The sequence below is a fragment of the Mustela lutreola genome, chromosome 7 (assembly GCF_030435805.1).
Source record: "Mustela lutreola isolate mMusLut2 chromosome 7, mMusLut2.pri, whole genome shotgun sequence".
NCBI lineage: Eukaryota > Metazoa > Chordata > Mammalia > Carnivora > Mustelidae > Mustela > Mustela lutreola.
This window is the reverse complement of record NC_081296.1, coordinates 33,564,559-33,592,072: the sequence shown is the minus strand read 5'-3', so window position 1 is coordinate 33,592,072 and position 27,514 is coordinate 33,564,559. Positions and strand designations below refer to the sequence as shown.

Below are 27,514 nucleotides of genomic sequence, written 5' to 3'. Positions count from 1 at the left end.
AATTTTTCATTTTTTAATTTGTCTTTTGCATCTCAGTGGCTTTCTTCTGCATGTGCTTCCTGTGAGATCATAGGTGGTAGAGCTTGAGGTTTGAGCAAGTCCAGTTGAGGCAGTAAGAAATTGCTGGAAGTATGTGTGGTTCCTGCTGCATCACTCTTTGTTCACAGGACATGCAGGAATAGAGGAATACTATATATGCCAAATGTAGGATGTTGGGGATTCTGTAGGGCAAAGAAACAACTTTAACAATTGAGTGTCAAAGGTATAATGGAGAGGTTGCATCCTATTTGGATCCTGATTTGAATGAGCCAACTGTAGAAAAAGTTTATAAGATGATCATAAAAGTTAATTACTGATAGCATATTAGATGATATACGAAATTATTGCTTTAGCTATGATAATAGTAATGTGGATTTTTTTTTAAATGCCTATACTTCAGTGATAGCTACTGAACTTTTGAAACAACATGCTGCCTGGAATTTTCTTTTTTCTTTCTTTCTTTCTTTTTTTTTTTTTTTAAAGATTTTATTTATTTGACAGAGAGACACAGCGAGAGAGGGAACATAAGCAGGGGGAGTGGGAGAGGAAGAAGCAGGCTCCCCGCCTAGCAGGGAGCTTGATGCGTGGCTCAATCCCAGGACCCTGGAATCATGACCTGAGCCAAAGGCAAACGCTTAACGACAGAGCCACCCAGGCACCCCGCTGTCTGGAATTTTCTTAATATAATTTCTTAATATAATCCAAATATGAATACAATTGCTTATATGTTTATAACTTGAAACTTGGTGAAAGTGTTGCTGGGCTCTTTGTATGATTGTCTCTAATTTATACATATTTGAATATTTTTATTAGTTTTAAAAATTATCAAGGCTCTGAACTACCTGACATTTAATATCTTTCCTAATACTTCTTGATTCAAGAAAGCTTTTTTTTTCTTTTTTTCTTTTCTCGAGAGAGAGAGGAAGAGAGGGCCCATGTGCGTGTGCATGCAAGTGCAAGCCAGGCAGGGGCAGAGGGAAAAGGAGAGAGAGAATCCTAAGCAGGCTTGGGAAAAGGGAGAGAATCCAACTGAAGTGCAGAGCCCAGTGTGGGGCTTAATCTCAGTATCCTGAGATAATGACCGGAGCTGAAATTAAGAGACAAATGCTGAAGGGACTGAGCCACCCAGGCGCCCCTCAAGAAAGCTTTAATACAGAAAAGTTTGCAGTCATTCAGTAAAACTATCATACTGTTTCATTTTAGTCAGAAAATCAGTGTGAGTCCCATGCCTTGGATAGGCCTACTTGGTGATTAATGAGTTCTTTTAATCTGTACTCAATCGTGACTGTATTAATTTTGCCTAACTTGCTTGCTATTTCCAGAATTTAAGTAAAAGACTTTCCACACATCTAACTTTCCACACATTCCATGTCTCAAATATGCTGGTCTCCAGTTTAAGGATCTCATGTATTTGATTCTAAAAAGTCTCTAGTTTACTGTTTTTGTGTCTAGTATCACAGGTATATTGAAATTGCTATAAAGCAGTGCAGGAGCTCAGGAATTGATTGTAAAATCCATGGTCTTATCCTGCTGGGACGGATCCGTGCAGAGGAGGAAGATCTGGCAGCAGTTCCTTTCTTAGCCTCGGATAATGAAGAGGAAGAAGACGAAAAAGGCAATAGTGGGAGGTTAGAGCCATTTGTTATTGGTGGTGCTCATTCCAAAATTCTCACTTTTAAAAGTAAATATTTAATAAGAGTGTATTTCATAATGAGAGTAGTTTTATTATGATAAAATACATACAACATAAAACATAGCCTCTTAACTATTTTTAAATGTCTAGTTCTGTGGCATTAAGTACATTCACATTATTGTGCAGTTGTGAGCAACATTCATCTCCAAAATATCTGTCATTAGTCTTTTGTCTTGTAATTTTATTGAGCGCAGTATTTTGTCTTATGTTCTCATTTATTTACTCAATTCAGTATTTTGCAAGAGTACTATAGTGACAACTATTACCGTATTTATTCCTTCACCATCCATCTATTGAATACCTATTGTGGACTAAGCCCTGTTTTCCATCCTTTGAATGCTGTAGTGAATATGCACAATAAAATAAGACAAACTCACACACATCAGAGTGGCTTTACGACTATGGAAAGTGCGTGGAGGAGAAGTGCACGGTCTTTTGAGAACCTGCCAAAGAGCATTGATTTGTCAGGAGGACAAGGAAAACAGCCTCTAAAGGCATACTTTGAGGAAAAGTCAGAGTTTTCAAAATCAGATGGGCAGGAAAAGGTGTTTTTTGCAGGACAATAACATATACCAAGGATGAAGGAAGATACCTGCCAGGTTTCTGCACATTTGCTTTTTTTAATCTAAGATGTTTATAGGTATGTGCAGGGGATTGTTCTGAGCCTTGTTCATGTCCCAGCAGAAAACAACATAGATAATCTCTTTCCTCAGATAAGTTGTATTTTCCTAGATAAATTGCTAAAAGTGAATTGGTAAGTCAAAGGATATGCAAAGTTAGTTTATGTGTGTTTCTGTTGTCCTGTTGGTGTAGCCTGATCCTTGTAGATACATGAAGGAGGCTGGTACCATGCTCGCTGAGTTCTTCTGACCACTGCCCTTTGCACTAAGTGCTTTCTAGAATGTGATGTAAGTTGTCTTTCTTTTAGAAATAGGAGCTCTGCCTCTCACTGCTATTAAAGCACATTTTCTTAGTCATGAATGGGTGACAAGATAATAAATCACGTTATTCTATGGTTCTGTAAGCTTGGGTTTGGATTCAGTCCTGATTTATTTTGGAAACTTCGCACTGGAACTGAAAAGAAAATAGTATATGTAACATTACTTCATCTAGAATATATGTTGTACTATATGTTATAATTTAAACTGATAGTACCTATATACATTATGTAAGGAAGGAAAATACCAGTTCACTTAAATGAATCATTGAGATTTTCAAGAGAAAGGATTATAGGTTTGCATGTTCTTGTTAACTGCATAAATTATTTGGACAAATACATAAATACATGTATATATGAGATAAGCAAAAAATCACTTCTCGGCCTTTTGGCTAAGATCAAGTGTAAAAAAGTTTGAGGTTTACTCATTGATTAAATTTTTATCTAATTGAATACATTAACAAAAGAATTCTAGATATTTGAATGTAAGGTTTTTCTTTTCTTGTCAGATAGTTATCTGCTAATAATTGCAGCGTGAGTAAGTTGTCCAAATACAGTCTCCTGCAGAGCACATGTACAACTGGGGTATGCCAACACTGACTACCTGCTGGCCTCCATTCTGACTGGTTAACAATGACATGGTACCAGTCACTACGTATCTTGAATATAAGTCTTGGTTTCCCATACATATTTTTGACCAGAAATGTGTTACAAGATACGTCAAGTATAGATAGTCTGCAATTTATTTGACTTGCAAGTTTTTTACTTTACAATAGTTGCAAAAGTAATACCCATTCCATAGAAACTGAACTTTGAATTTTGATCTTTGCCTGAAAAATCCATGCAATCTGTGGTACAATCCTCTCTTACAATACTGGACAGCAGCCATGAGCTATATAGCTCCCATCCTGCAATCACAAGGGTAAATAGCCAATATACTTATTACAGCCATTCTGTACTCATACCATACCGTCTCTCGGGATAGTATTTAAGAAATTACATGCAATATTCAATGCTTATTTATGAAATAGGCTTTGTGTTAGATGATTTTGTCCAACTGTAGAGTAATGTAAGTGTTCTCAACATGTTCAGGGTGAGCAGGGCTAAGCTATGGTGTCGAGTGGATTAGGTGTAGTTTTTTTTTTTGTTTTTTTTTTTTTTAAAGATTTTATTTATTTATTTGACAGAGAGAAATCACAAGTAGATAGAGAGGCAGGCAGAGAGAGAGAGAGGGAAGCAGGCTCCCTGCTGAGAGCCTGATGCGGGACTCGATCCCAGGACTCTGAGATCATGACCTGAGCCGAAAGCAGCGGCTTAACCCACTGAGCCACCCAGGCGCCCGGATTAGGTGTAGTTTTAAAATACATTTCACCTTATGATATTTTCAATTTGTAATGAGTTTATTTAGGTTAAATACTATTATAAGTAGAGGAAGCTCTGTAATTACAATATACATATACTTGCTTTCTTGTGCCTGGTATCAGATGAAAGGATTTTCCTACATTTTAATCCCCAAATCATAAGATTTTTATCCCTTCAAGTAAATACTTATTAGTATATAATATGTTAAAAAATCTTACCCATCTAGAACCTAGACTCTGGAGCCTTTAGTTGTTCATCCTAGTTTATAAAAATAGAACAAAAGCAAACAAAATCAAATACAGGTTCCTTAGTACCTGGCACTGACTAACAACCAAGAAAATCTAACACTGTCCCATGTACTTGGTGGTCTCAAGTTCAAGAATTAGAGTGCTCTGTTGATTAAACTTCCACCCCATTGAGGGCAGGTCAGGAGATGGAATGAGCAAGGTGGTGGGAGCCAGCTGCCAGAGCTATGCTTCAAAAGCCTTGGGGTGTGAGGCAGGCCTCTCAGGAGAGAAAGGAAGTAACGGAGATCTAGCCCAGCTGGCCTATATGGTGGGCAGAGGGTGTGAAGGAAGAAAATTGCATTTTGGTTTGGGGCATATATATATATGTTAGAGTACCTCAAAAATTGTATGGTTGTATCTATTTTATTAGTTCGTGTGAGAGGAAAAAAATGACCAGATGTTTAGGTTTAATGACATTGTCAAAATGCCAGGTCCATTGGTGAGTCCTGTTTAATTAGTGTTCTCTGCATTTAACATCTGTAGTAGCTATGTTTTGACGCATTGGGTGGAAATATCTATGAATCAGTAAAACAGCTGTGGTGTTCAGCTTGGTGTATAAGAAGAAAAGAGCTGCGCAGTCTGTCATAGAATGGTCTCCACCAAAAACAAGGCTAGAGTTAAATTATAGTATTAAAAGGTAGCATGCTGGTATCTAGAAATTTTGACCCTCTGGTACACTAACTTGTGTATTTACTTGAGGTTTCATTATATTAAAACAAAGCTTTTAGAATTTTTGATAGTATTCTACAAACTGCTTGCTTGAGGTTGCTTTCCTTTTTGTTTAAAAAAAAATATTTTATGTTGAATGACCTCTGTTTTTGTCTCTTTTGTTTGGTTAGCCTTATTAGAAAGAAAGCTGCAGGGCTGGAATCAGCAGCTATGATAAGAACCAAAGTGTTTGTTTGGGGACTGAATGACAAGGACCAGCTGGGCGGCCTGAAGGGCTCTAAGGTATCCTCCCCCCCCCCCCCACTTCTTCTATGTCATCTGTAATCACATGATTGAGAAGGATTGTTGGTGCCTTTGTTCTAGAGAGGCTTAATAATAATCAGACCTCTTTAAGGTTTTTATGGTGGTTTACCTTCTGTAAGTTGTGTTTTAAATTGACTTTTCTGAAGAAATGCTTAATTTGAACTTGCAGACATTATCAAATTAGTTTCAGTTAAAGCCTCTGTCATTGGAAAATAGTGCATTTTAGTTGTTCTATAAACTACAAAATGCAGTGTTGAAAAGATTTGACAAGCATATAGATGAAAATTATAGACTTTAATTATATTTATTTTCCCATCGGTACAGTAAGCTCTTTTGCTTACCATGAACAGAATAAAGTATAAAAAAATGTCATGGTGGTATGAAGATGGGCAAGATATCATTTAAAGAGTAGATACAACAAATGATGCATTTGAACCAGTGTTGAATTCAGTATCCATTATGTTACTTAGTGTCTCTTTACTGAGGTGCCACAAAACAAATTCCTCCAAGTTTTAGTGCCTAGACACAGTTTCTCTTCAGTAAGTGTCTCTGCTTCCTTTTAGTATTCTGTGAGACTTCACCCACCCTTATTATCTGCATTGCTGAGAAGCTGAGAAGGAAAGTTAGAACTCATTTTAAGTCTTTCCTTTCAAGAAAAGAAAGATTTTCATCTTTATTTGAACAGCCTTGACTGCATTTATGTTTTAAGGCCCCTAGACTCCATTTGGCGGTGGGTAGGGGGCAGTAAGGTCTGGAGTCTCAGTTGTGATAGTGCAGGGCTGCCTGGGTGATCCTGAGGTACATGGCCCTTTGTTGGAGTTTACACATGAAGGATAGATTTGGCGTTCTTTGGTTGGGATGATGATTCTTTCTTGTACTGTAGTGGTGACTATCCGATAATTTCTAGGAATCATAAAGGGTTTCTTAGACAAGGGTTTTATGAATTTTAAATTAAGTCACACCCATCTATAATGGGAAGTTGAAGTGTATAATTTCTTAGAGATATCAGAATCAATAAGAATGAGTAGGACAACACCTGAAATAAAATGTAGTTTACCAGATGCTTGGTTATATCTTTACATTATGTATGTTTTATTTTTCACCTTTTATTATGGAGCTGTTTAAATATAGCAGGTAGAAAGACTAGGGACCTGAGTCCTCATGTTACTGTACCAGCTTCAACAATTAATAGTAGAGGGTCACATTTTTGGTCTTTATTTTATTTATTTATTTACACCCCCCCCCCCCCCCCGCAAAGTACATCTCAATATATTATTTCCTCCTTAGAATACTTTAGTGTATCTCTAAGAGAAGAGAACTTCTTTGGTTAATATAACCATGTAAATTAATGGTAATTTCTTATATATTCCTTGTAATAAGGATACTTGTAATTCTAAAAACATAAATAAAATGATCTTTTTCCTTCTTTTGCTTACAAAATAAAATCCTGTTCTAGATAAAGGTTCCTTCATTCTCTGAGACCCTGTCTGCTTTGAATGTGGTACAGGTGGCTGGTGGTTCTAAAAGTTTGTTTGCAGGTATGATTATTCTTGTACTAAAAATTTTTATAAATTATGCTTACCACCAAAAACATCTTGTGAGAAGTGAGTCTTGTCCTTTCTCTTGTTCTTTGCAGTGACTGTGGAAGGGAAGGTATATGCCTGTGGAGAAGCTACGAATGGCCGACTGGGGCTGGGCATCTCTAGTGGGACTGTGCCCATTCCTCGGCAGATCACAGCTCTTAGCAGTTATGTGGTCAAGAAGGTGGCTGTTCATTCAGGTAACACACCAGAGTTGGCACTCATATGCAGATAAATCTGTTGCTCATGCTCTGCAAATAATTGCAGCCTTTAGATAATTTTCTCTAGGGTGCCTTTATATTCTTTTTCAAGTTTACTTAATTATTAAGAATAAAAGTTGGAGCAAAGAGAGAGCCTACAAGTGGTAGATCAGAAAGGAACAGAGACCATATACAGTAACAGTCACCTTACAGGCAATACAATGGCACTAAATTCATATCTCTCAATAGTTACCCTGAATGTGAATGGGCTAAATGTCCCTGTTAAAAGACACAGGGTATCAGAATGGATAAAAAAACAAAACCCATCTATATGTTGCCTCCAAGAAACTCATTTTAAGCCCGAAGACACCTCCAGATTTAAAGTGAGGGGGTGGAAAAGAATTTACCATGCTAATGGACATCAGAAGAAAGCAGGAGTGGCAATCCTTATATCAGATCAAATAGATTTTAAGCCAAAGACTATAATAAGAGATGAGGAAGGACACTATATCATACTCAAAGGGTCTGTCCAACAAGAAGATTTAACAATTTTAAATATCTATGCCCCCAACGTGGGAGCAGCCAACTATATAAACCAATTAATAACAAAATCAAAGAAACACATCAACAATAATACAATAATAGTAGGGGACTTTAACACTCCCCTCACTGAAATGGACAGATCATCCAAGCAAAAGATCAGCAAGGAAATAAAGGCCTTAAACGACACACTGGACCAGATGGACATCACAGATATATTCAGAACATTTCATCCCAAAGCAACAGAATACACATTCTTCTCTAGTGCACATGGAACATTCTCCAGAATAGATCACATCCTCGGTCCTAAATCAGGACTCAACCGGTATCAAAAGATTGGGATCATTCCCTGCATATTTTCAGACCACAATGCTCTAACGCTAGAACTCAACCACAAAAGGAAGTTTGAAAAGAACCCAAATACATGGAGACTAAACAGCATCCTTCTAAAGAATGAATGGGTCAACCGGGAAATTAAAGAAGAATTGAAAAAAATCATGGAAACAAATGATAATGAAAATACAACGGTTCAAAATCTGTGGGACACAACAAAGGCAGTCCTGAGAGGAAAATATATAGCGGTACAAGCCTTTCTAAAGAAACAAGAAAGGTCTCCGGTACACAACCTAACCCTACACCTAAAGGAGCTGGAGAAAGAACAAGAAAGAAACCCTAAGCCCAGCAGGAGAAGAGAAATCATAAAGATCAGAGCAGAAATCAATGAAATAGAAACCAAAAAAACAATAGAACAAATCAACGAAAGTAGGAGCTGGTTCTTTGAAAGAATTAATAAAATTGATAAACCCCTGGCCCGACTTATCAAAAAGAAAAGAGAAAGGACCCAAATAAATAAAATCATGAATGAAAGAGGAGAGATCACAACTAACACCAAAGAAATACAAACTATTATAAGAACATACTATGAGCAACTCTACACCAATAAATTTGACAATCTGGAAGAAATGGATGCATTCCTAGAAACATATAAACTACCACAACTGAACCAGGAAGAAATAGAAAGCCTGAACAGACCCATAACCAGTAAGGAGATTGAAACAGTCATTAAAAATCTCCACGCAAACAAAAGCCCAGGGCCAGACGGCTTCCCGGGGGAATTCTACCAAACATTTAAAGAAGAACTAATTCCTATTCTCCTGAAACTGTTCCAAAAAATAGAAATGGAAGGAAAACTTCCAAACTCATTTTATGAGGCCAGTATCACCTTGATCCCAAAACCAGACAAGGATCCCATCATAAAAGAGAGCTATAGACCAATATCCTTGATGAACACAGATGCGAAAATACTCAACAAAATACTAGCCAATAGGATTCAACAGTACATTAAAAGGATTATTCACCACGACCAAGTGGGATTTATTCCAGGGCTGCAAGGTTGGTTCAACATCCGCAAATCAGTCAATGTGATACAACACATCAATAAAAGAAAGAACAAGAACCATATGATACTCTCAATAGATGCTGAAAAAGCATTTGACAAAGTACAGCATCCCTTCCTGATCAAAACTCTTCAAAGTGTAGGGATAGAGGGCACATACCTCAATATCATCAAAGCCATCTATGAAAAACCCACCGCAAATATCATTCTCAATGGACAAAAACTGAAAGCTTTTCTGCTAAGGTCAGGAACACGGCAGGGATGTCCATTATCACCACTGCTATTCAACATAGTAGTAGAGGTCCTAGCCTCAGCAATCAGACAACAAAAGGAAATTAAAGGCATCCAGATCGGCAAAGAAGAAGTCAAATTATCACTTCGCAGATGATATGATACTATATGTGGAAAACCCAAAAGACTCCACTCCAAAACTGCTAGAACTTATACAGGAATTCAGTAAAGTGTCAGGATATAAAATCAATGCACAGAAATCAGTTGCATTTCTCTACACCAACAGCAAGACAGAAGAAAGAGAAATTAAGGACTCCATCCCATTTACAATTGCACCCAAAACCATAAGATACCTAGGAATAAACCTAACCAAAGAGGCACAGAATCTATACTCAGAAAACTATAAAGTACTCATGAAAGAAATTGAGGAAGACACAAAGAAATGGAAAAATGTTCCATGCTCCTGGATTGGAAGAATCAATATTGTGAAAATGTCTATGCTACCTAAAGCAATCTACACATTTAATGCAATTCCTATCAAAGTACCATCCATCTTTTAAAAGAAATGGAACAAATAATTCTAAAATTTATATGGAACCAGAAACGACCTCGAATAGCCAAAGGGATATTGAAAAAGAAAGCCAACGTTGGTGACATCACAATTCCGGACTTCAAGCTCTATTACAAAGCTGTCATCATCAAGACAGCATGGTACTGGCACAAAAACAGACACATAGATCAATGGAACAGAATAGAGAGCCCAGAAATAGACCCTCAATTCTACAGTCAACTAATCTTCAACAAAGCAGGAAAGAATGTCCAATGGAAAAAAGTCAGCCTCTTCAATAAATGGTGCTGGGAAAATTGGACAGCCACATGCAGAAAAATGAAATTGGACCATTTCCTTACACCACACACAAAAATAGACTCAAAATGGATGAAGGACCTCAATGTGCGAAAGGAATCCATCAAAATCCTTGAGGAGAACACAGGCAGCATCCCCTTCGACCTCAGCCGCAGCAACATCTTCCTAGGAACAACGCTAAAGGCAAGGGAAGCAAGGGCAAAAGTGAACTATTGGGATTTCATCAAGATCAAAAGCTTTTGCACAGCAAAGGAAACAGTTAACAAAATCAAAAGACAACTGACAGAATGGGAGAAGATATTTGCAAACGACATATCAGATAAAGGACTAGTGTCCAAAATCTATAAAGAACTTAGCAAACTCAACACCCAAAGAACAAATAATCCAATCAAGACATGGGCAGAGGACATGAACAGACATTTCTGCAAAGAAGACATCCAGATGGCCAACAGACACATGAAAAAGTGCTCCATATCACTCGGCATCAGGGAAATACAAATCAAAACCACAATGAGATATCACCTCACACCAGTTAGAATGGCTAAAATAAACAAGTCAGGAAATGACAGATGCTGGCGAGGATGCGGAGACAGGGCAACCCTCCTACACTGTTGGTGGGAATGCAAGCTGGTGCAGCCACTCTGGAAAACAGCATGGAGGTTCCTCAAAATGTCGAAAATAGAACTGCCCTATGACCCAGCAATTGCACTATTGGGTATTTACCCTAAAGATACAAACGTAGTGATCCAAAGGGGCACATGCACCCGAATGTTTACAGCAGCAATGTCCACAAGAGCCAAACTATGGAAAGAACCTAGATGTCCATCAACAGATGAATGGATCAAGAAGAAGTGGTATATATACACAATGGAATACTATGCAGCCATCTAAAGAAATGAAATCTTGCCATTTGTGACAACATGGATGGAACTAGAGCGTATCATGCTTAGCGAAATAAGTCAAGCAGAGAAAGACAACTATCATATGATCTCCCTGATATGAGGAAGTGGTGATGCAACATGGGGGCTTCAGTGGGTAGGAGAAGAATAAATGAAACAAGATGGGATTGGGAGGGAGACAAACCATAAGTGACTCTAAATCTCACAAAACAAACTGAGGGTTGCTGGGGGGAGGGGGCTTGGGAGAAGGGGGTGGGATTATGGACATTGGGGAGCGTATGTGCTTTGGTGAGTGCTGTGAAGTGTGTAAACCTGGTGATTCACAGACCTGTACCCCTGGGCATAAAAATATATGTTTATAAAAAATAAAAAATTTTAAAAAAAAGAATAAAAGTTGGATAATGTAAATCTCCAGGTGGTCTAGAATTTAATTATTGTTGCCACACGAGGCTTTCTAGAGATCAGTAGTTGTTGGCATTCCAGGTGTGTGATAGGTACTCCCCCTCTCCAAGGTATTGATTTTCAGTCTCAGAGCTGTGGTCTCTGTTTGATGGCATCTTCGAAATCATCATGTTCCTTGCTTATATATGTGTTATTTTTCTGGGGAAAGAGCCTGTAACTTTCATCAGATTTCTCAAGTGTCTGTGAACCCCAGTGATAAGAAAGATCCTGTGGAAAAAAAAAATCACCCTCTCTCAGTTTAGGAAACCTTTACTGAGAATTATTTCAAAGCACTATGGTAGGCCTCTGAGGAATGGAACTAAATTAGGTATAAAACTCACTTCACGTCTGCACTGAGTAGGTTTGGGTTTAACCCCATATCAAAGCAGGTCTAAACAGTAGAGGCTTGAGCAAGATAGAATTTTGCTTTTCTTCTTTGTATAAGTCTGGGGGTGGGCTCCTGGACTAGTACGGTAGCTCTGTGCCCATGAGGAACACAAGTGCCATTTGGTCTTTCTTTCCACCTTTGTTGATAGATGGCCATAAAGCTCTGTCTAGGTGAGCACAGATGTTTCCTTAGCCCACTTAGCCCCTTTAAAGGGCTTTTTAGGAAGCCTAGCTCACTTCTGTTGGATCTCTGTCACCATCCTTTTTGGGCAAGGGAGTTTTTAGCTGAGCACATTGTTACTCTCATTAGTGTGGGGTCTGTTGTAAAGAATAGGGGAGAATGAATGATTTGTGGGACTGAGAGCCCAGGAGTTGGCAGGGACACAGGTGGCAGAGAGAAAACACCAATAAAGATAGTGTACTTCAGTCTTGGGGCAGACTAGATGGACTGGAAGAATGGTCTATACTGGGGAAGAGCATGACCATGAAAGAATGGGTATAATGCATTAATTGTGATTGATGGCGCTTTTGCTTAAATAGCTCCACAGTTGGTGTACATTTCTCTAAAGCTTAATTGCCAGTGTATTTGATAATTTGCCTAGTCATAAATGTACTTATTTTTACTTTTTTCTGTCTGAATTTTGATCTTTTATATATTTAACATAACAGGAACCCCATTATTAAACATGGTACTATTTTGCTGCCTCTTTTTTTTTTTATTTTTATTTTTTATAAACATATTTTTATCCCCAGGGGTACAGGTTTGTGAATGCCAGGTTTACACACTTCACAGCACCCACCAAAGCACATACGCTCCCCAATGTCCATAACCCCACCCCCCTTCTCCCAACCCCCCTTTCCCCAGCAACCCTCAGTTTGTTTTGTGAGATTTAGAGTCACTTATGGTTTGTCTCCCTCCCAATCCCATCTTGTTTCATTTATTCTTCTCCTACCCACTGAAGCCCCCATGTTGCATCACCACTTCCTCATATCAGGGAGATCATATGATAGTTGTCTTTCTCTGCTTGACTTATTTCGCTAAGCATGATACGCTCTAGTTCCATCCATGTTGTCGCAAATGGCAAGATTTCATTTCTTGAGATGGCTGCATAGTATTCGATTGTGTATATATACCACATCTTCTTGATCCATTCATCTGTTGATGGACATCTAGGTTCTTTCCATAGTTTGGCTCTTGTGGACATTGCTGCTGTAAACATTCGGGTGCATGTGCCCCTTTGGATCACTACGTTTGTATCTTTAGGGTAAATACCCAGTAGTGCAGTTGCTGGGTCTTAGGGCAGTTCTATTTTCGACATTTTGAGGAACCTCCATGCTGTTTTCCAGAGTGGCTGCACCAGCTTGCATTCCCACCAACAGTGTAGGAGGGTTCCCCTTTCTCCGCATCCTCACCAGCATCTGTCATTTCCTGACTTGTTGATTTTATATTTTGCTGCCTCTTTACGAGTAAAATTCATTCTAGGATTTAAACTTTGTAGTTTACTTAACGTTTACTGACTTTATGTATTTGTCGCCCTGAAAAGCTAATCCTATCTACTCATTTGTTGAACACATATTCATTGAGCAAATGCTGCATGTCAGGCAGAGTAAAGTAATAATGCTGTGAACTTCTTGTAAACTAAATTTGGCAGCACATATCTGTCTGAATGTTGCAGGTGGCCGCCATGCTACGGCTTTAACTGTTGATGGGAAAGTGTTTTCCTGGGGTGAAGGTGACGATGGCAAACTTGGACACTTCAGCAGAATGTAAGAATGTTTTCTTCATTACTTGCTAATGAGACGAGGTTACTGATGATAATAGTGATTATCTTTGTGGTAGTTATTTTTCAGAAAATTAAATAGGATAGGTCATTTTTGAAAATGGAACCTAAAAATATATCTGTTAAAATTATCTATGAATGTGATTTGGCCTCACATGATCTGTTTTAATGTTTGATAGTTAAGTTGATCTGCAGATGTTGTTTTGACTAAATGTGGACCAGTGTAGATGTCCTTTTTTTCTTCTTTAAAAATGATTGGATTGATTTTAGGGAATATTATTTAATCTTGTTTTAGGAACTGTGACAAGCCACGGCTTATTGAGGCCTTGAAAACCAAGCGTATCCGGGATATTGCCTGTGGGAGCTCACATAGCGCAGCCCTCACATCCAGTGGGGAGCTATACACCTGGGGCCTTGGAGAGTACGGCCGGTTGGGACATGGGGATAATACAACACAACTGAAGCCCAAAATGGTGATTATACACATTTTTGTTGCTTACAGAAAGCTTACCATCTGCTGATTTCAAGGAAGATAAGCTTCGAGTCTAGGAAAGTTCATAAAGACATGTGCATTATTGGCTTTCAGTCTGTGGAAAAAATTTCCTTTGTTTTCTCAGTGCCTGTGCTTGATTCTGTTTTTAAATTTGTAATTGAGTAGGTGAAAGTCCTTCTTGGTCACAGAGTAATCCAGGTTGCATGTGGAAGTAGAGATGCACAGACCCTGGCTCTGACTGATGAAGGTAAGCTCCTACCTGACTCTTTATCTGGGTGGGTAGGAACATCATGAAGCACTGGCCTGAAGTATGCATTTTTTAACCCTAGGTTTAGTATTTTCCTGGGGTGATGGTGACTTTGGAAAACTGGGCCGGGGAGGAAGTGAAGGCTGTAATATTCCCCAGAACATTGAGAGACTGAATGGACAGGGAGTGTGTCAGATCGAATGTGGAGCTCAGTTCTCCTTGGCTCTCACCAAGTCAGGAGTGGTGTGGACATGGTATGTAAACTCTCTGTCACCCATCAGGGTGTATGTGTCCATGTGAGACAGTGGTGGAGCTTCTGCCCTGTGTCCCATCCCCCCGGCAGGGATGGTTAAACCTTCATTTTCTTTTCTTTTCTTTTCTTTCTTTTTTTCTTTTTCAAGATTCTGTTTATTTATTAGAAAGAGAGAGAGCGGCACTTGGGTGGTTCAGTGGGTTAAGCCTCTGCCTTCAGCTCAGGTTATGATCTCAGGGTCTTGGGATCGAGTCCCAAAGTGGGATCCCTGCTCAGTGGGTAGCCTGATTCTCTCTCTGCCTGCCTTTCTGCCTACTTGTGATCTCTGTCTCTCTGTCAAATCAATAAATAAAATCTTTTTTTTTTAAATATGTAAATAAAATCTTTAAAAAAGAAATAACGAAGAGAGAGAAACAGCAAGAGCAGGTACACAGCAGGGGGAGTGGGAGAGGAAGAAGCAGACTCCCCGTCAAGCAGGGAGCCTGATGCAGTGCTCGATCCCAGGATCTTGGGATCATAACCTGAGCTGAAGGCAGACACCTAACAACTGAGCTACCCAGGTGCCCCAAACCTTCATTTTCTTACATCCAGCATCTTTTTTCTTTTATGTATTTCAAGTTGGGATTAGTGACAGTATTATAATAAGAAATTTTTCTTGTAACTGGGTCATTTGGAAATGAAGACTAGAGAAATTTTAGCCCAGCTGGTTGTCTTCCCTGTTTAGGTGAGATTTATGTAGAAGGTTTCTTCTTTCTTACCATGCCAGAAGACTAGCGATCAATTGGGCAGAAAGCAGACTTCTGATTTCTTTGATCCTTAAAAAGTCCATGCCTTTCTTGTGAAAGCTTATTTTATTAAACTTAAAAGGAGAGGGACAACCAGCTGACCTTGTGACAATGTGATGGGCCTTAACTTGAGTAATGTATCTCAGAGGCAGCTTAAGGAAGAATTGACCTACATCAGTAACTTAAGTTTATACAGCACACATTAAGGATCTTGCTGTAGAATTAAAGAATTAATTTGAATTAATGATATACTATTTTATAACATAATTTCAGAGACTATGGGCACTGTATGTGATGTTAATGAGCTGGCTCTAATGCTGTAAACAAATGAGTGTCTTCCTGTGGAACATTGCTAGATGGTAGCCATATATTAAAATGCACACTCTTGACCTCCTTGCAGGGGGAAGGGGGATTACTTCAGATTGGGCCATGGCTCTGATGTGCACGTACGGAAGCCACAGGTGGTGGAAGGGCTGAGAGGGAAGAAGATTGTGCATGTGGCTGTTGGGGCCCTGCACTGCCTGGCAGTCACAGATGCAGGGCAGGTAAGCTAAGATGACAAGTCCTTGTGTTGAAAATATAATTCATGATGAAATGAAGTGAGTCTTAGTACTTAAAGAACCAGGAGGACAGGCTGTACCCGTTTTGTTCTTGTGTATGTCTGCCCAGTTGTCAGCTTAGGCAGGAACACCTGGTAAATTGAAGAGTTGTTGACTGACAGATGTTGTAAAGTGGTGGGCTTTCCTATTTTAAAGTCCACATGAAAAATATGAAAAGATTATTGTCATTGAAGCTCCTACTGCTAAGGTATTAACAGTGTTTTACTTGAGAAATTGATAACCAATTGAGAGATATGTTCGTCATTTTAGAAATAAAGTCATCCATGACAAGTATTACTCATTCTTCTGCTTTGAGAATCCATATCATGACAGGCTTATGTTTTATAAATAAATAAATATAAATATAAATATAAATATATATATATTTATAAATATAAATATAAATATATATATATTTATAAATATATATATATATATTTTAGGCTTATGTTATATTTTAAAAATTCATTTATGACAACAAATTAGCACATTTTTTCCCCCCAAATTTTATTTAAGTTCTAGTTAGTTAACATATAGTGTAACATCGGTTTCAGGAGTAGAATTTAGTGATTCATCATTTACATATAACATCCAGTGCTCATTGCAACAAGAGCACACTGTTTGTTTTTTTTTAATCAAAATGAATTAAAAATAAATTCTTCCTTCTAAATCTGTAAAGCCAAGAAGTAAATTACATGAAAAGTGAGCATATTGTTTTTGATCACTTTGCTTTGCAAAACAAAGGAAAATAAATAAGTATTGAACTTAGTTGAAGAGGAGAATCTCCCTGTTTCCTAAAATAAAACAGCACAGATAAATTTATTGGATTGATAGTAAATAAATACTTACTTATAGTTATTGGAGAGAATTTTGAAGTAAATTTAAAGACAATGTTCTCAAATGTTGAAAAATTCTGTTTTTGTTCCCTGTAACAGGTTTATGCTTGGGGAGATAACGACCATGGCCAACAGGGCAATGGCACGACCACAGTTAATAGAAAGCCTACACTTGTGCAAGGCTTAGAAGGCCAGAAGATCACACGAGTGGCTTGTGGGTCTTCACACAGTGTGGCATGGACTACCGTTGATGTGGCAACACCCTCTGTCCATGAGCCCGTTCTCTTTCAGACTGCAAGAGACCCTTTAGGTGCTTCCTATTTAGGTAACACAGATTTGTATTTAGTATAAGATATTTCTGTAGGGTACAAGAACATCATAGTTAGAATATTTAATAAGACCACCAGATTAGAGGTTGTAGCACTGCATTAACTGCATTCTGTACTAGGGTCACAAAATAACCATGGTTCTTTGCTTTTTGCGTGCTGGAAGGAGAATTTTGAAAGGAAGTATGATGCTGATTCTTATATTATGATCAGGTCACCTCTGGCAGTGCTGTATAATAACTACTTGACATACATAAGCACTGTGCTGGGCTGGGCTACTTGGTATTTTTAGCAGCTTGACTCAGATATAATTGACATTCAACAAACCTTACATATTTAAAGTGTGATTTCCATGAGCTTTGACATGTGTGCACCTGTGAAAGCATCACTGAGTCAAGATAAGTGAAAATATACATATTCTTTGTGCCCCTTCTCAGCCTCTCTTTCTCCTACAACCCCTTGACTTGCTTTCTGACACTGTATGTAAGTTTGTATTTTTAAGAGTTTTATATAAATGGAATCATACAGTGGGTACTTTTTAAATCTCACTTTTTCCATTCAGCATCATTATTTTGAAATTCATTCATGTTGCATATACTAATAACTCATTCTTTTCTTTTTTGTCAAGTAGTATTTCACTTATGGATGTACTTCAGTTTGTTATTAGTTGCCTGTGGGTGGACTTTGAGGTTGTTCCCAGTTTTTGGCTTTACAAATAAAATTGCTATGAACATTCATGTACAAGTCTTTATGTGGACCTATACTTGGATTTCTCTAGGGTAAATATCTAGGAGAGGAATGGTTAAATCATATGGTAGGTATAGGTTTATCTTCTCAAGAATCCTACAGACTGTTTTTGTAAAGTCATTGTTCCAAAGCTCCAGCTCACTCCATATTTTTGTCTACCCTTGGTTTGGTCAGTCTTTATGATTTGAACTTAAGATTTGTGTAGATATATAGTGGTATCTCATTGTGGTTTTACTTTGCATTTCCCTGATGACTAATGATGTTGAGCATCATGTGTATTTATCATCCAAATATGGTGTTATTTTTTTTGTTTTGTTTTGTTTTGTTTTTTGGTAGTGTCTATTCCTATCTTTGTGCCTACATTTAAAACTAGGTTGTTTTCTTATTGAGTGTTGAGTGTTCTTTATATATTCTGGGTACAAGTCTTTTGTCAGATATGTGGCTTGTAAATATTTTCTCCCAATGTTGCTTATCTTCTCATTCTCTCCACAAGTGAATTTTAAAGAGCAGAAATTTTTAATTTTGATAAAGTCCATTTTTTTAATGGCTCATACTTTGGGGTTACATCTAAAAAGACTTTGTGTACTCAAAATCAGAAGTTCATTTCCTGTATTTTTTTATATAAGTTCTAGAGTTTTAGATATTTAAATCTATGCTTGATCTCAAGTTAAATTTTATATATTGTGTGAGATGTGTACTGAATTCTTTGGTGGAGGTGTGTGTGTGTGTGTGGATATCCAGTTGTTCCAGTTTCATTTACTTAAGAAAACTATCCTTTCTCTGTTGAGTTGCTTTTTGCACCTTTGTAAAAAATCAGTTGTCTTTGCATGTTATGGATCTATTTCTGGATGCTCAGTTTTGTTGACTTATTTTTGTATTTTGTTGCCAATACCACAATATTTTGATTATTATAACTTCATAAAAGACCCAAATTCAGGCTGTGGTAATTCTTTAACTTTGTTCTTTTTCAAATGCTGTTTTGAGTATTAGAATAAGCTTGTCAATTTTTATAAAATTGCCTGCCGGAGGGGCGCTTAGGTGGCTCAGTGGGTTGGGCCTCTGCCTTTGGCTCGGGTCCTGGTCTCAGGGTCCTGGGATTGAGCCCTGCATCAGGCTCTCTGCTCAGCGGAGAGCCTGCTCCCCCCCCCCCCTTCTGCCTCTCTGCCTACTTGTGATCTCTCTCTCTGTGTCAAATAAAAAAAAAAAATGCCTGCTGGAGATTTTTGTTTGTCTGTAAATCTTCTTTAGCTTACGGTTAAGTTACTCTATAACATTTTGTTCCTTTTGGGTCTTGGCTTTGGATTTGTTTAGTGGCTTCAGACCTGATATTAGTCTGAGACTAATAATTCCCCACCACTGAGACAAGACATTGTGAGAAAAATGAGGTCTTCATGTCTGGCTGACAGGAGCAACTGCTATGCTGGTTCCTCTGCATTCTTCCAGCCTGTGTGTGGGGTCTGTAGTACTTTCATGTAGTTCTTTCTTTGTCTTTGGGAACTTCCTCTCATGTAGGCACCTTTTGCTGCATCCTCAGCTGTGGGAGTGAGAGTACCTGCATAACTCCCTGGCGCACTTATCTGGGCAACTGTGTCTTCTCTGCTTCTGTTTTGTGAACTCTGACCACACTGGCCTCTCTCCCCAGAGCTGTTCCTCCTTTACTCATATAGACCACTGAGCTCCACCTGGTTCCCTTCCCTTGGTTGAAGCCTGCGAACTCTTAGGGCAGTGATGACCTGGATCATGTGTCTAGTAAGACTGTTCGTTGGTGAACATTTTGTCTTCTTTCCATTGTTTTGTGTTTTTTTTGTCTTGCATTTCAGTGGTAAGTAAATACGGGTAGTCACTATATTTTAATCACTTTTTTTTTTTTTGTAGCTAAACAATGAAGCTTTGATGAAAATAACTTTTTTATAGAAGTAAATAGGTTTATTGTTTTTGTTTTTATTGTTTATTTATTGTTTTTGTTTTTACTCTGGAAGACCATTAACCTAATACTTAATCTGTGAAATAGCAAAATGAAGATTGGAGTGTGTTTTAGAAATAAACTGGAAAGGTCAAATAGGAATAGAGCAAACTCTGATCTTTAAAATTGATCCCAAATTTTATTTTCCTTTTTCAGGTGTGCCTTCAGATGCTGATTCTTCTGCTGCCAGCAATAAAATCAGTGGTGCAAATAATTCTAAGCCAAATCGCCCTTCTCTTGCCAAGATTCTCCTGTCATTGGATGGAAATCTGGCCAAACAGCAGGCCTTATCTCATATACTTACAGCATTGCAAATCATGTATGCCAGGTAGGCTTGTTGACTAGCTTTTGAAATCCTGCAGTTATTTAAACTTTGGGTTTTGTATTTTTGGTTGATTATATGTCTCAGAGAATGTTATAGTATTGTCTTTAAATACTGTGAGTTTTAGATCATATACCCTTCGTGAATGGTGATTTTTTTTTTTATTTTTTTTACGATCTGTTTATTTATTTTAGAGAGAACATGAGAGAACACATATGCATTTGTGGGGAGAGAGGGCCAGAGGGAGGGGCAGAGAGAAAGAATCTCCAGCAGACTCCCTGCTGAGTATGGAGCCTGAGAACATGGGGCTTGATCTCATGACCTTGAGATCACAGCCTGAGCCGAAATCAAGAGTCAGACATGTAACCAACTGAGCCACCCAGGCACCCCTGTGCTTTTTTTAATGGGGGTTGAAATATGAATCAGGAATCCAAATTGGAGTGGTGGGTGTGGAGCTTGCTTAAGATTCTCTCTTCCTCTCCTACTACCCCTCCTCCACCCCTGCTTGCTCTCTCTCTCTCTCTCTCTCTCAAAAAAAAAAAAAAAAAAAGAAATCCAAATTAAAAATCATTTTTTATTTTTATGGCCAGTAAGTTTTAAGCATCACTATTTGAGGAATGAGAGGAAGAAATAACTGATAAAACTATACAGTGATGTTTAAGACCACTTGTCATTTCCTTCACTCAAACACTGGATAAACAGATTTTTTTTTTTTTTTTTTTTAAAGATTTTTTATTTATTTATTTGAGAGAGAGACAGTGAGAGAGAACATGAGCGAGGAGAAGGTCAGAGGGAGAAGCAGATTCCCCATGGAGCTGGGAGCCTGATGTGGGACTCGATCCCGGGACTCCAGGATCATGACCTGAGCCGAAGGCAGTCGTCCAACCAACTGAGCCACCCAGGCGCCCTGGATAAACAGATTTTTAATAATGCTATCTTTTTCAACATTTTGCTGCTATTTTCTGTCTGAGTTAGTTGCTCATCTCCCATGATTATAGGCCTGATGAGTAGAAATAAATTACACAGGAACATTAGTTTCATACTGAAGGCCAACTGTGTCACTGAGAGGACATTTAGTCTTAGCTGCCTTATGTAGGCATCTTTGATACACAGCTTTTAGTAAATAAAACATTATCCTCAGGCTCTAACAATCCTAGAAGATTTCTCAAGGGAATCTGGGGGTTTATTCTGGTCTGATTTTTATATTTGGTATTTTTTCACCTGTGATTACCAAGGTCATAAGATCATAAGTAAACATTGTAGCTTTTAGCTGATGAATATTGGTTTAGTATTTTCCCAGAACTGCTTTATGTGTATCCTATAAAAATGAGGGAGTCACTCAGTAAGTGTTCGTCCCTACTCCTGGGTCTTCTTTCCTGCATTGGTGAAGGGCAGTTCACCACAGGCCTGGCTTTCTCTCCTGACAGAGATGCGGTGGTTGGGGCCCTGATGCCAGCTGGCATGATTGCCCCGGTGGAGTGTCCTTCATTTTCCTCCTCGGCACCTCCTTCTGATGCATCTGCTATGGCCAGTCCTGTGAACGGAGAGGAATGTGTGCTGGCTATTGATATTGAAGACAGACTGAGTCCAAATCCATGGCAAGAAAAGAGAGGAGAGGTAAAAATAAATAGTGAAACAATAATGCAACATTAGATCAAACTTTGTGTTTAGGAAAGTATTATTAATTCAGACTGCTTTTGTTCCTACTGCTGTGATTTTTGGATTGAATTTAAAAATATGCAATTTTAAAAGGATCTTTATCATGTTTAAATAGAAATACCTTAAATTTTTTAAAAAGTTGTGAAATACAAGTCCACAGTCCTTTATCCATGATTCTGGAACATTAAAGCTCTGAAGGCCAAGAGTTTTTGTAACTTATTTTTGGGGAAGACCCAACTTGAAGAGATGCGAACTCATTTCTAATCTTCTTCATGTGGCCTTTTGTGAATATTAATAGGTTTTCATGGAAATATTAATGTGTTTGACTTTGGAGGGCTGCCTGTACCCCAGGATGGTGGAAGCACCTTGTTAACCTCTGGCTTAAGTGGTTTGAGGGAAAGCTTTTTGGAGTTGTGTAGGAGGTTTGCCACACCGCTCAGTTTTTCCTCTTCCTGTATACTTTTAAACTAGATGATATCTTCTGAGGATGCTGTGACCCCCTCTGCAGTGACCCCATCTGCTTCCTCAGCTTCTTCTCGACCATTTATCCCAGTGACGGACGACCCAGGAGCTGCCAGCATCATTGCAGAAACTATGACAAAAACCAAAGAGGTCAAGGAGCTTTCTTCTTTAACATTTTATTTTGAAATAATCTTAAATTTGCTGGACTCTGAAATAATCTTAAATGCACACAAAAGTTGGAGAAGTAGTACATAGAATTATAGCACATTATACTTACATATACTATTCACCTAGGTTCTCTAGCTGTTGGCATTTCTGAACCATTGGTGGGTAGCTGCAGGGCACAGTCCCCATTCATCCCCAAGGCTTCAGTGTGTCAGGGCATTAACACTGATCCAGATTACTTTCTAATCCACAGATTTAATCAGATTTTGCTCATTGTCCTAATAGTATTCTTTATAGGTCTAGAACGCAATTCAGGGTTGACTGTTGTCTCTTTAGTATTCAGTATGGGACATTTTTTAATTCTTCCTTTGGATGGATACTACAGGAAGGATGTAGAGTTCTTTTCAATGCATCCTATTGATGTGTGTGCATTGTTTATTTGCTGAGTCTGGTGATATTAATTCTTATTGCTTGGTCAAGAGCGTCTGCCAGGTTTTTCCACCAGAAGTTAATAAAAGTGGGTTAGGATGTATTCATGGGGAGATACTTTGAGACTATAAATACCTGTAAGTACCTTTTTCCTCCTATTTTACCCACCAGTTTTTAGTATCTATTGATGATTCTAGCTGAATCCATTATTACTGTGGTAGTTGTCACATGGTGATTTTGCAAATTTCATCATTCATTTTTGAACATAATTGTTGCTGTTCTTCTGTGAGAACTTTCCCTTCTCATCTTCATCTGTCTGTCTGTCTATCTATCCATCCATCTATGTTGGTATGGAATCATGGGATCGTACTTTACTCAAATAATGACATCCATTACTGTAATCATTTGACACCCAAATTGTACCAGACATGGCCATGGGGATCCCTTTCTGGCTGGTTCATTTGTCCTCCTGATATGTCCCCATAGTTGTTTGAACACTTATTTACTTTTTGGCGCAAAAACGTGTTCCAGACTTTAACTTACCCTCTCCCTGCTCTGGAATCCTCCATTTCTCCAAGGAGCCCTGGTTCCTTTTAGTGGATCATAGAATTTAGAAACAAGATCTGGAAACTTGGTAAGTTAGTTGCTACCAGATGTCCATGGTTTACACCTTCTCAGCAAGCATGCATGCATATGCACATTTTTTTTCTACTTCAGCATCTTATCTTTATAATAAAAACCATGAATAGTTCAAACTACTATTTTCAGTTTCAGTCCAACACCACGGAATTTATGCTTGCTCTGTCTCTTTCTGTATTTGAAATGTGTAATCCTTTTTATACGTTGCTGGATTGATTTGCTCTTTTGTTGAGGATTTTTATACCGGTGTTCATAAGGAATACTAATCTGTAGTTATCTTGTGATGTTTTTGCCTGGTTTGGGTATTAGAGTAATCCTGTCCTCATAGAATGAGCTGGGCAGTCTTCCTTCATTTTTTTTTTTTTTAAGATTTTATTTATTTGACAGAGACACAGAGAGAGAGAGAATGCATGTGCGTGCACAAGTCGGGGTAGCAGCAGAGGGAGAGGGAGAAGCAGGCTGTCCACTGAGCAAGGAGCCTGATGTAGGGCTCTATCCCAGGATCCTGGGATCATGACCTGAGCAGAAGGCAGATGCTTAATGACTGAGCCACCCAGGCGCCCCTATCTTTTGTTTTGTTTTTTAAAGAGTTTGAAGGATTAATATTAATTCTTCTTTAAATATTTTATAGAATTTTATCTGCCCCTTTAAGATGTTCTCATCATTTTTTTTAGTGTTTTCTTGCTTTCTGGCACAACACAAGATTCTAGATAAGCTCAACAAAATGTTTTACCCTCCAGCCCAGAAATCAGATGTTTCTCTAGGAGGTCTTGGTTCTTTTTAGTAGAGAGTGGTATTTAAAAGGCAAGATCTTCAAGTGCTCATTGATCTTGGGTGTTGCTGTTTCCAAGTGGACAGAGGTAGGGAATGTATGTGTATGTATACATACACAACAGAGAAGTACACTTATTTATTTCTTTATAAATGGCATATTTTGAGAGCCACTGGTTCACAACAACAATACAATCAATTCTAACAGCACAGGACTCATTCTTCTTTTCTCCCCCTCTGTGTTTATAACTCTCTTCTCTGAAAGTGAGAAACCTGGTCCCTGTTATTGGCAGTTTATTTAGTTCCCCATAAGTAGCCACACCTCCCCCACCTGGGTACACTCCTTTCTCTGCACAGCTTCTGACACTCAGAACCAGTCTAACTTCTGCAAGGATGACCTTTCACCTGCTTGATTTGTGACCTCTCTCTCACCTCCCATGCTGGCCACACCAGCCACCCCCACATATGGACACCTTCCTGAGCCACTTAGGTGCTCCCTATGCCAGGCCATTGTACATGCTAACACTCTCTCCCTTGCCAGCATATTTGCCTTTGGGGACAAATATCCATTCTTTTTTTAATTTTTTAAGTTGTTATTTAAATTCCAGTTAACATACAGTGTAATATCAGTTTCAGGTGTACAATATAGTGATTCAACACTTCCACTTGGTGGTTATCATAACAAGTACACTCCTTAGTCCCTACATCTATTTAATATGCATTATTTTCAATTATACTTGGAACTCTTGGTTTATTATGCTGACAAAAATGTGTCCTATAGAAATTACTGGTAACCATCTCTGGTAATGAAAAATATTATTTATAGATTAGATATCTATATTTAACTTCTTGGCAGTCTCCTAGGGTGAGGATTTAATGCAGAAATTATGCTGGATTATTCAAAATTTTTGCTTTTGGGTAGGAGAGGAATTTCTTTCCTACCAATTTATTTATGAGATGTAGGCATTATCCAGATTATTATACCCCTAGATTCCTGATGTTTCAGTTTTGGTATGATTCATAAATCATGGTAATTTGCATATTAGTTTTAGGCTAGTATTAATCACATGTATTATATGTGGTTAATATATTCCACTGAATGCTTTTGTTGGTTTTCAGTGAGAGAGATGTTGGGATGTTACAATTTCTGACCAACTTCACTTAATGGGTTTCCTGGGTCTCCATGCAGAGGTAGGAGCAGGGTCTGTTTCTTTAAAGGGAGAAACTATTCTAGCTCAGAGAAGTGTGGTATCCAGGACCTAAGTCAATGGAACTTGCACATTGGATGTGTCCCATTCCCCTTAAATTTCCTAAGTGGGGCTGTGCTTCCCCTAGTTCACTGCTGTTTCTGGAAAGAGTTGGCACTAGTTTTGCTGAGATCCTGAAAGTAGGAGAAAAGAAGAAAGGCACTTTTGGCATCTTGTTCTTCCTCTGGTGAGCCAGACTCTGTCTGGGAAACTAGAAGGTCCTGGGTCTCAGTGTTTCCCACTCCCTCTAAGCTCAAAATTTCCCCCCTCTGATGTCTTCTTATTCCTTTCTATAAGTCAGATCCCACTGCCAGCTCCCAAGAGGCTCTTAGGGTGTTAGATAGGAGGCTGTGAGGCAGTTTGTGCTTTTACGATCATTAGGGCTTTGGGTCTGTTTGTTACTCCAGAAGGTGAGGGGGCTTCTCTCCTGGCTGGGTCTGCTTTGAGAACCTTCATGGAGGAGGGCTCTACCTCACACTGCACGTGGTCTGGCCCCAGGCCCCAGTCGGCTGCTCTTCACTTTAGTTCTCTGCTCCAGGTCTTAGTTTTCTGGCATTACATGGAATCTTGTACTGTCCTTTCCCACCGCAAAAGTAATGTCTTCATGGTTTCTGTGGGAGCACCTCGCTGTATTTGCTGGGGAAGGTGGATGCCAGGTAGCTTCACCTGCTCCAGGTTGCTGGTGGTCAGAAAGCCATCCTCCAGGTCAAAGGAATTGGTCAGCAACAGAATCACCCTGCAGAGCAGAGGACCACATGGACCTTGGCTGATTAGAAAGGCCACGGTCACGGAACCCTCTTGAAGCTGGGCTGCTGGGGGTCCTTCCCCTCTGATGGGGCAGTCCTGGGTGGGACATCGTTAGGAGGTCAGGGGACAGATAGTGATGCAGACAAATAAGTAGCTTCTTTCTCCTGCCAAAGAGGGGAAAGAAGAAAATGATCACAGGTGCAATGAGTTTTAGCTGACATACTGTAAATGAAAAGTAAAAAGGAGAATATCTATTTTCATTTTCAAAGAACCCAAGGATAAAGAGTAGGTGGCTAATGTGCTATATACCAGCCAACAAGTCAATTTAAATGAGATTCTAGGAAATAATTATGGAGAGGCTATAGATAAAATATGTAAATTCCAAATTTAGTTTTACGAAATTCCTATGCATGTCTTATGGACGGGTGGTAGATTTTACATGGTGTGACTTCATTCCAAGCTACCTTATGAACTTGGTTAAAGTATAAATTGTGATTTGTAGTTTAGTCATACTTTTCACAGATACTGTTGGTATTTTGTAAATGATATCAAAAACTAATGATGTACTCTGGTGGCTAACAACATAATTAAAAAAAGAAAACAAAATAAATAAAAAGAATAACTTTCTATTAAAAAATATTTAATCGGTCTTGAAAGCATAGTACATGGTGATGAAAATTTTATGGGTATGTCATTTCTTAATCTGGCATTTCATGATCTTAAAGGCCTTCTACAGCCCTTTATTCATCAGTAATAGTTACATATCCTTTGAGTTCATGAATAAATTGGTGACTGTTTCTAAATGTATTACTCCTCATTTTAATTGTTGGACTTTTTAGGATGTTGAAAGCCAAAATAAAGCATCAGGCCCTGAACCTCAGTCCTTGGATGAGTTCACCAGTCTGCTGGTTGCGGATGACACCCGCGTCATGGTAGACTTGCTCAAGCTGTCCGTGTGTAGCCGGGCAGGGGAAAAGGGCAGGGAAGTGCTTTCAGCTGTGCTGTCTGGCATGGGTACCGCCTACCCACAGGTGAGCCACATGATGGGTACTGTGCTGGGTACTCCTGTCCAGGGAATATGCTACTGTTGTCATCATACTGTATCTTGTGCTTGATTTTATTCTAGTAGATAGCAGTTTAGAAGGAATCTTGTAAGTAAGTCTTTCTCTGTCTTATGTGCTTCACTTGTCCTCCCAATGTGCCTTTGGACATTA

General features: G+C 38.7%; 1 protein-coding gene across 9 annotated transcripts in view; it reads left to right on the top strand.

Annotated features, from left to right (window-relative positions):
• The window catches only part of HERC2 (HECT and RLD domain containing E3 ubiquitin protein ligase 2), a 239,890-nt gene that overhangs the window by 160,993 nt on the left and 51,383 nt on the right, over positions 1–27,514 (top strand). For all 9 annotated transcript variants that reach the window (XM_059180258.1, XM_059180255.1, XM_059180256.1 and 6 more), the window contains exons 56-69: positions 1,492–1,667; positions 5,158–5,269; positions 6,747–6,828; positions 6,927–7,070; positions 13,506–13,596; positions 13,906–14,083; positions 14,269–14,350; positions 14,433–14,604; positions 15,789–15,933; positions 16,923–17,148; positions 20,016–20,187; positions 21,609–21,798; positions 22,312–22,452; positions 27,140–27,331. In XM_059180258.1, the coding sequence (XP_059036241.1) occupies positions 1,492–1,667; positions 5,158–5,269; positions 6,747–6,828; positions 6,927–7,070; positions 13,506–13,596; positions 13,906–14,083; positions 14,269–14,350; positions 14,433–14,604; positions 15,789–15,933; positions 16,923–17,148; positions 20,016–20,187; positions 21,609–21,798; positions 22,312–22,452; positions 27,140–27,331 (2,103 nt within the window). The remainder of the gene's footprint in view (positions 1–1,491; positions 1,668–5,157; positions 5,270–6,746; positions 6,829–6,926; positions 7,071–13,505; positions 13,597–13,905; positions 14,084–14,268; positions 14,351–14,432; positions 14,605–15,788; positions 15,934–16,922; positions 17,149–20,015; positions 20,188–21,608; positions 21,799–22,311; positions 22,453–27,139; positions 27,332–27,514) is intronic.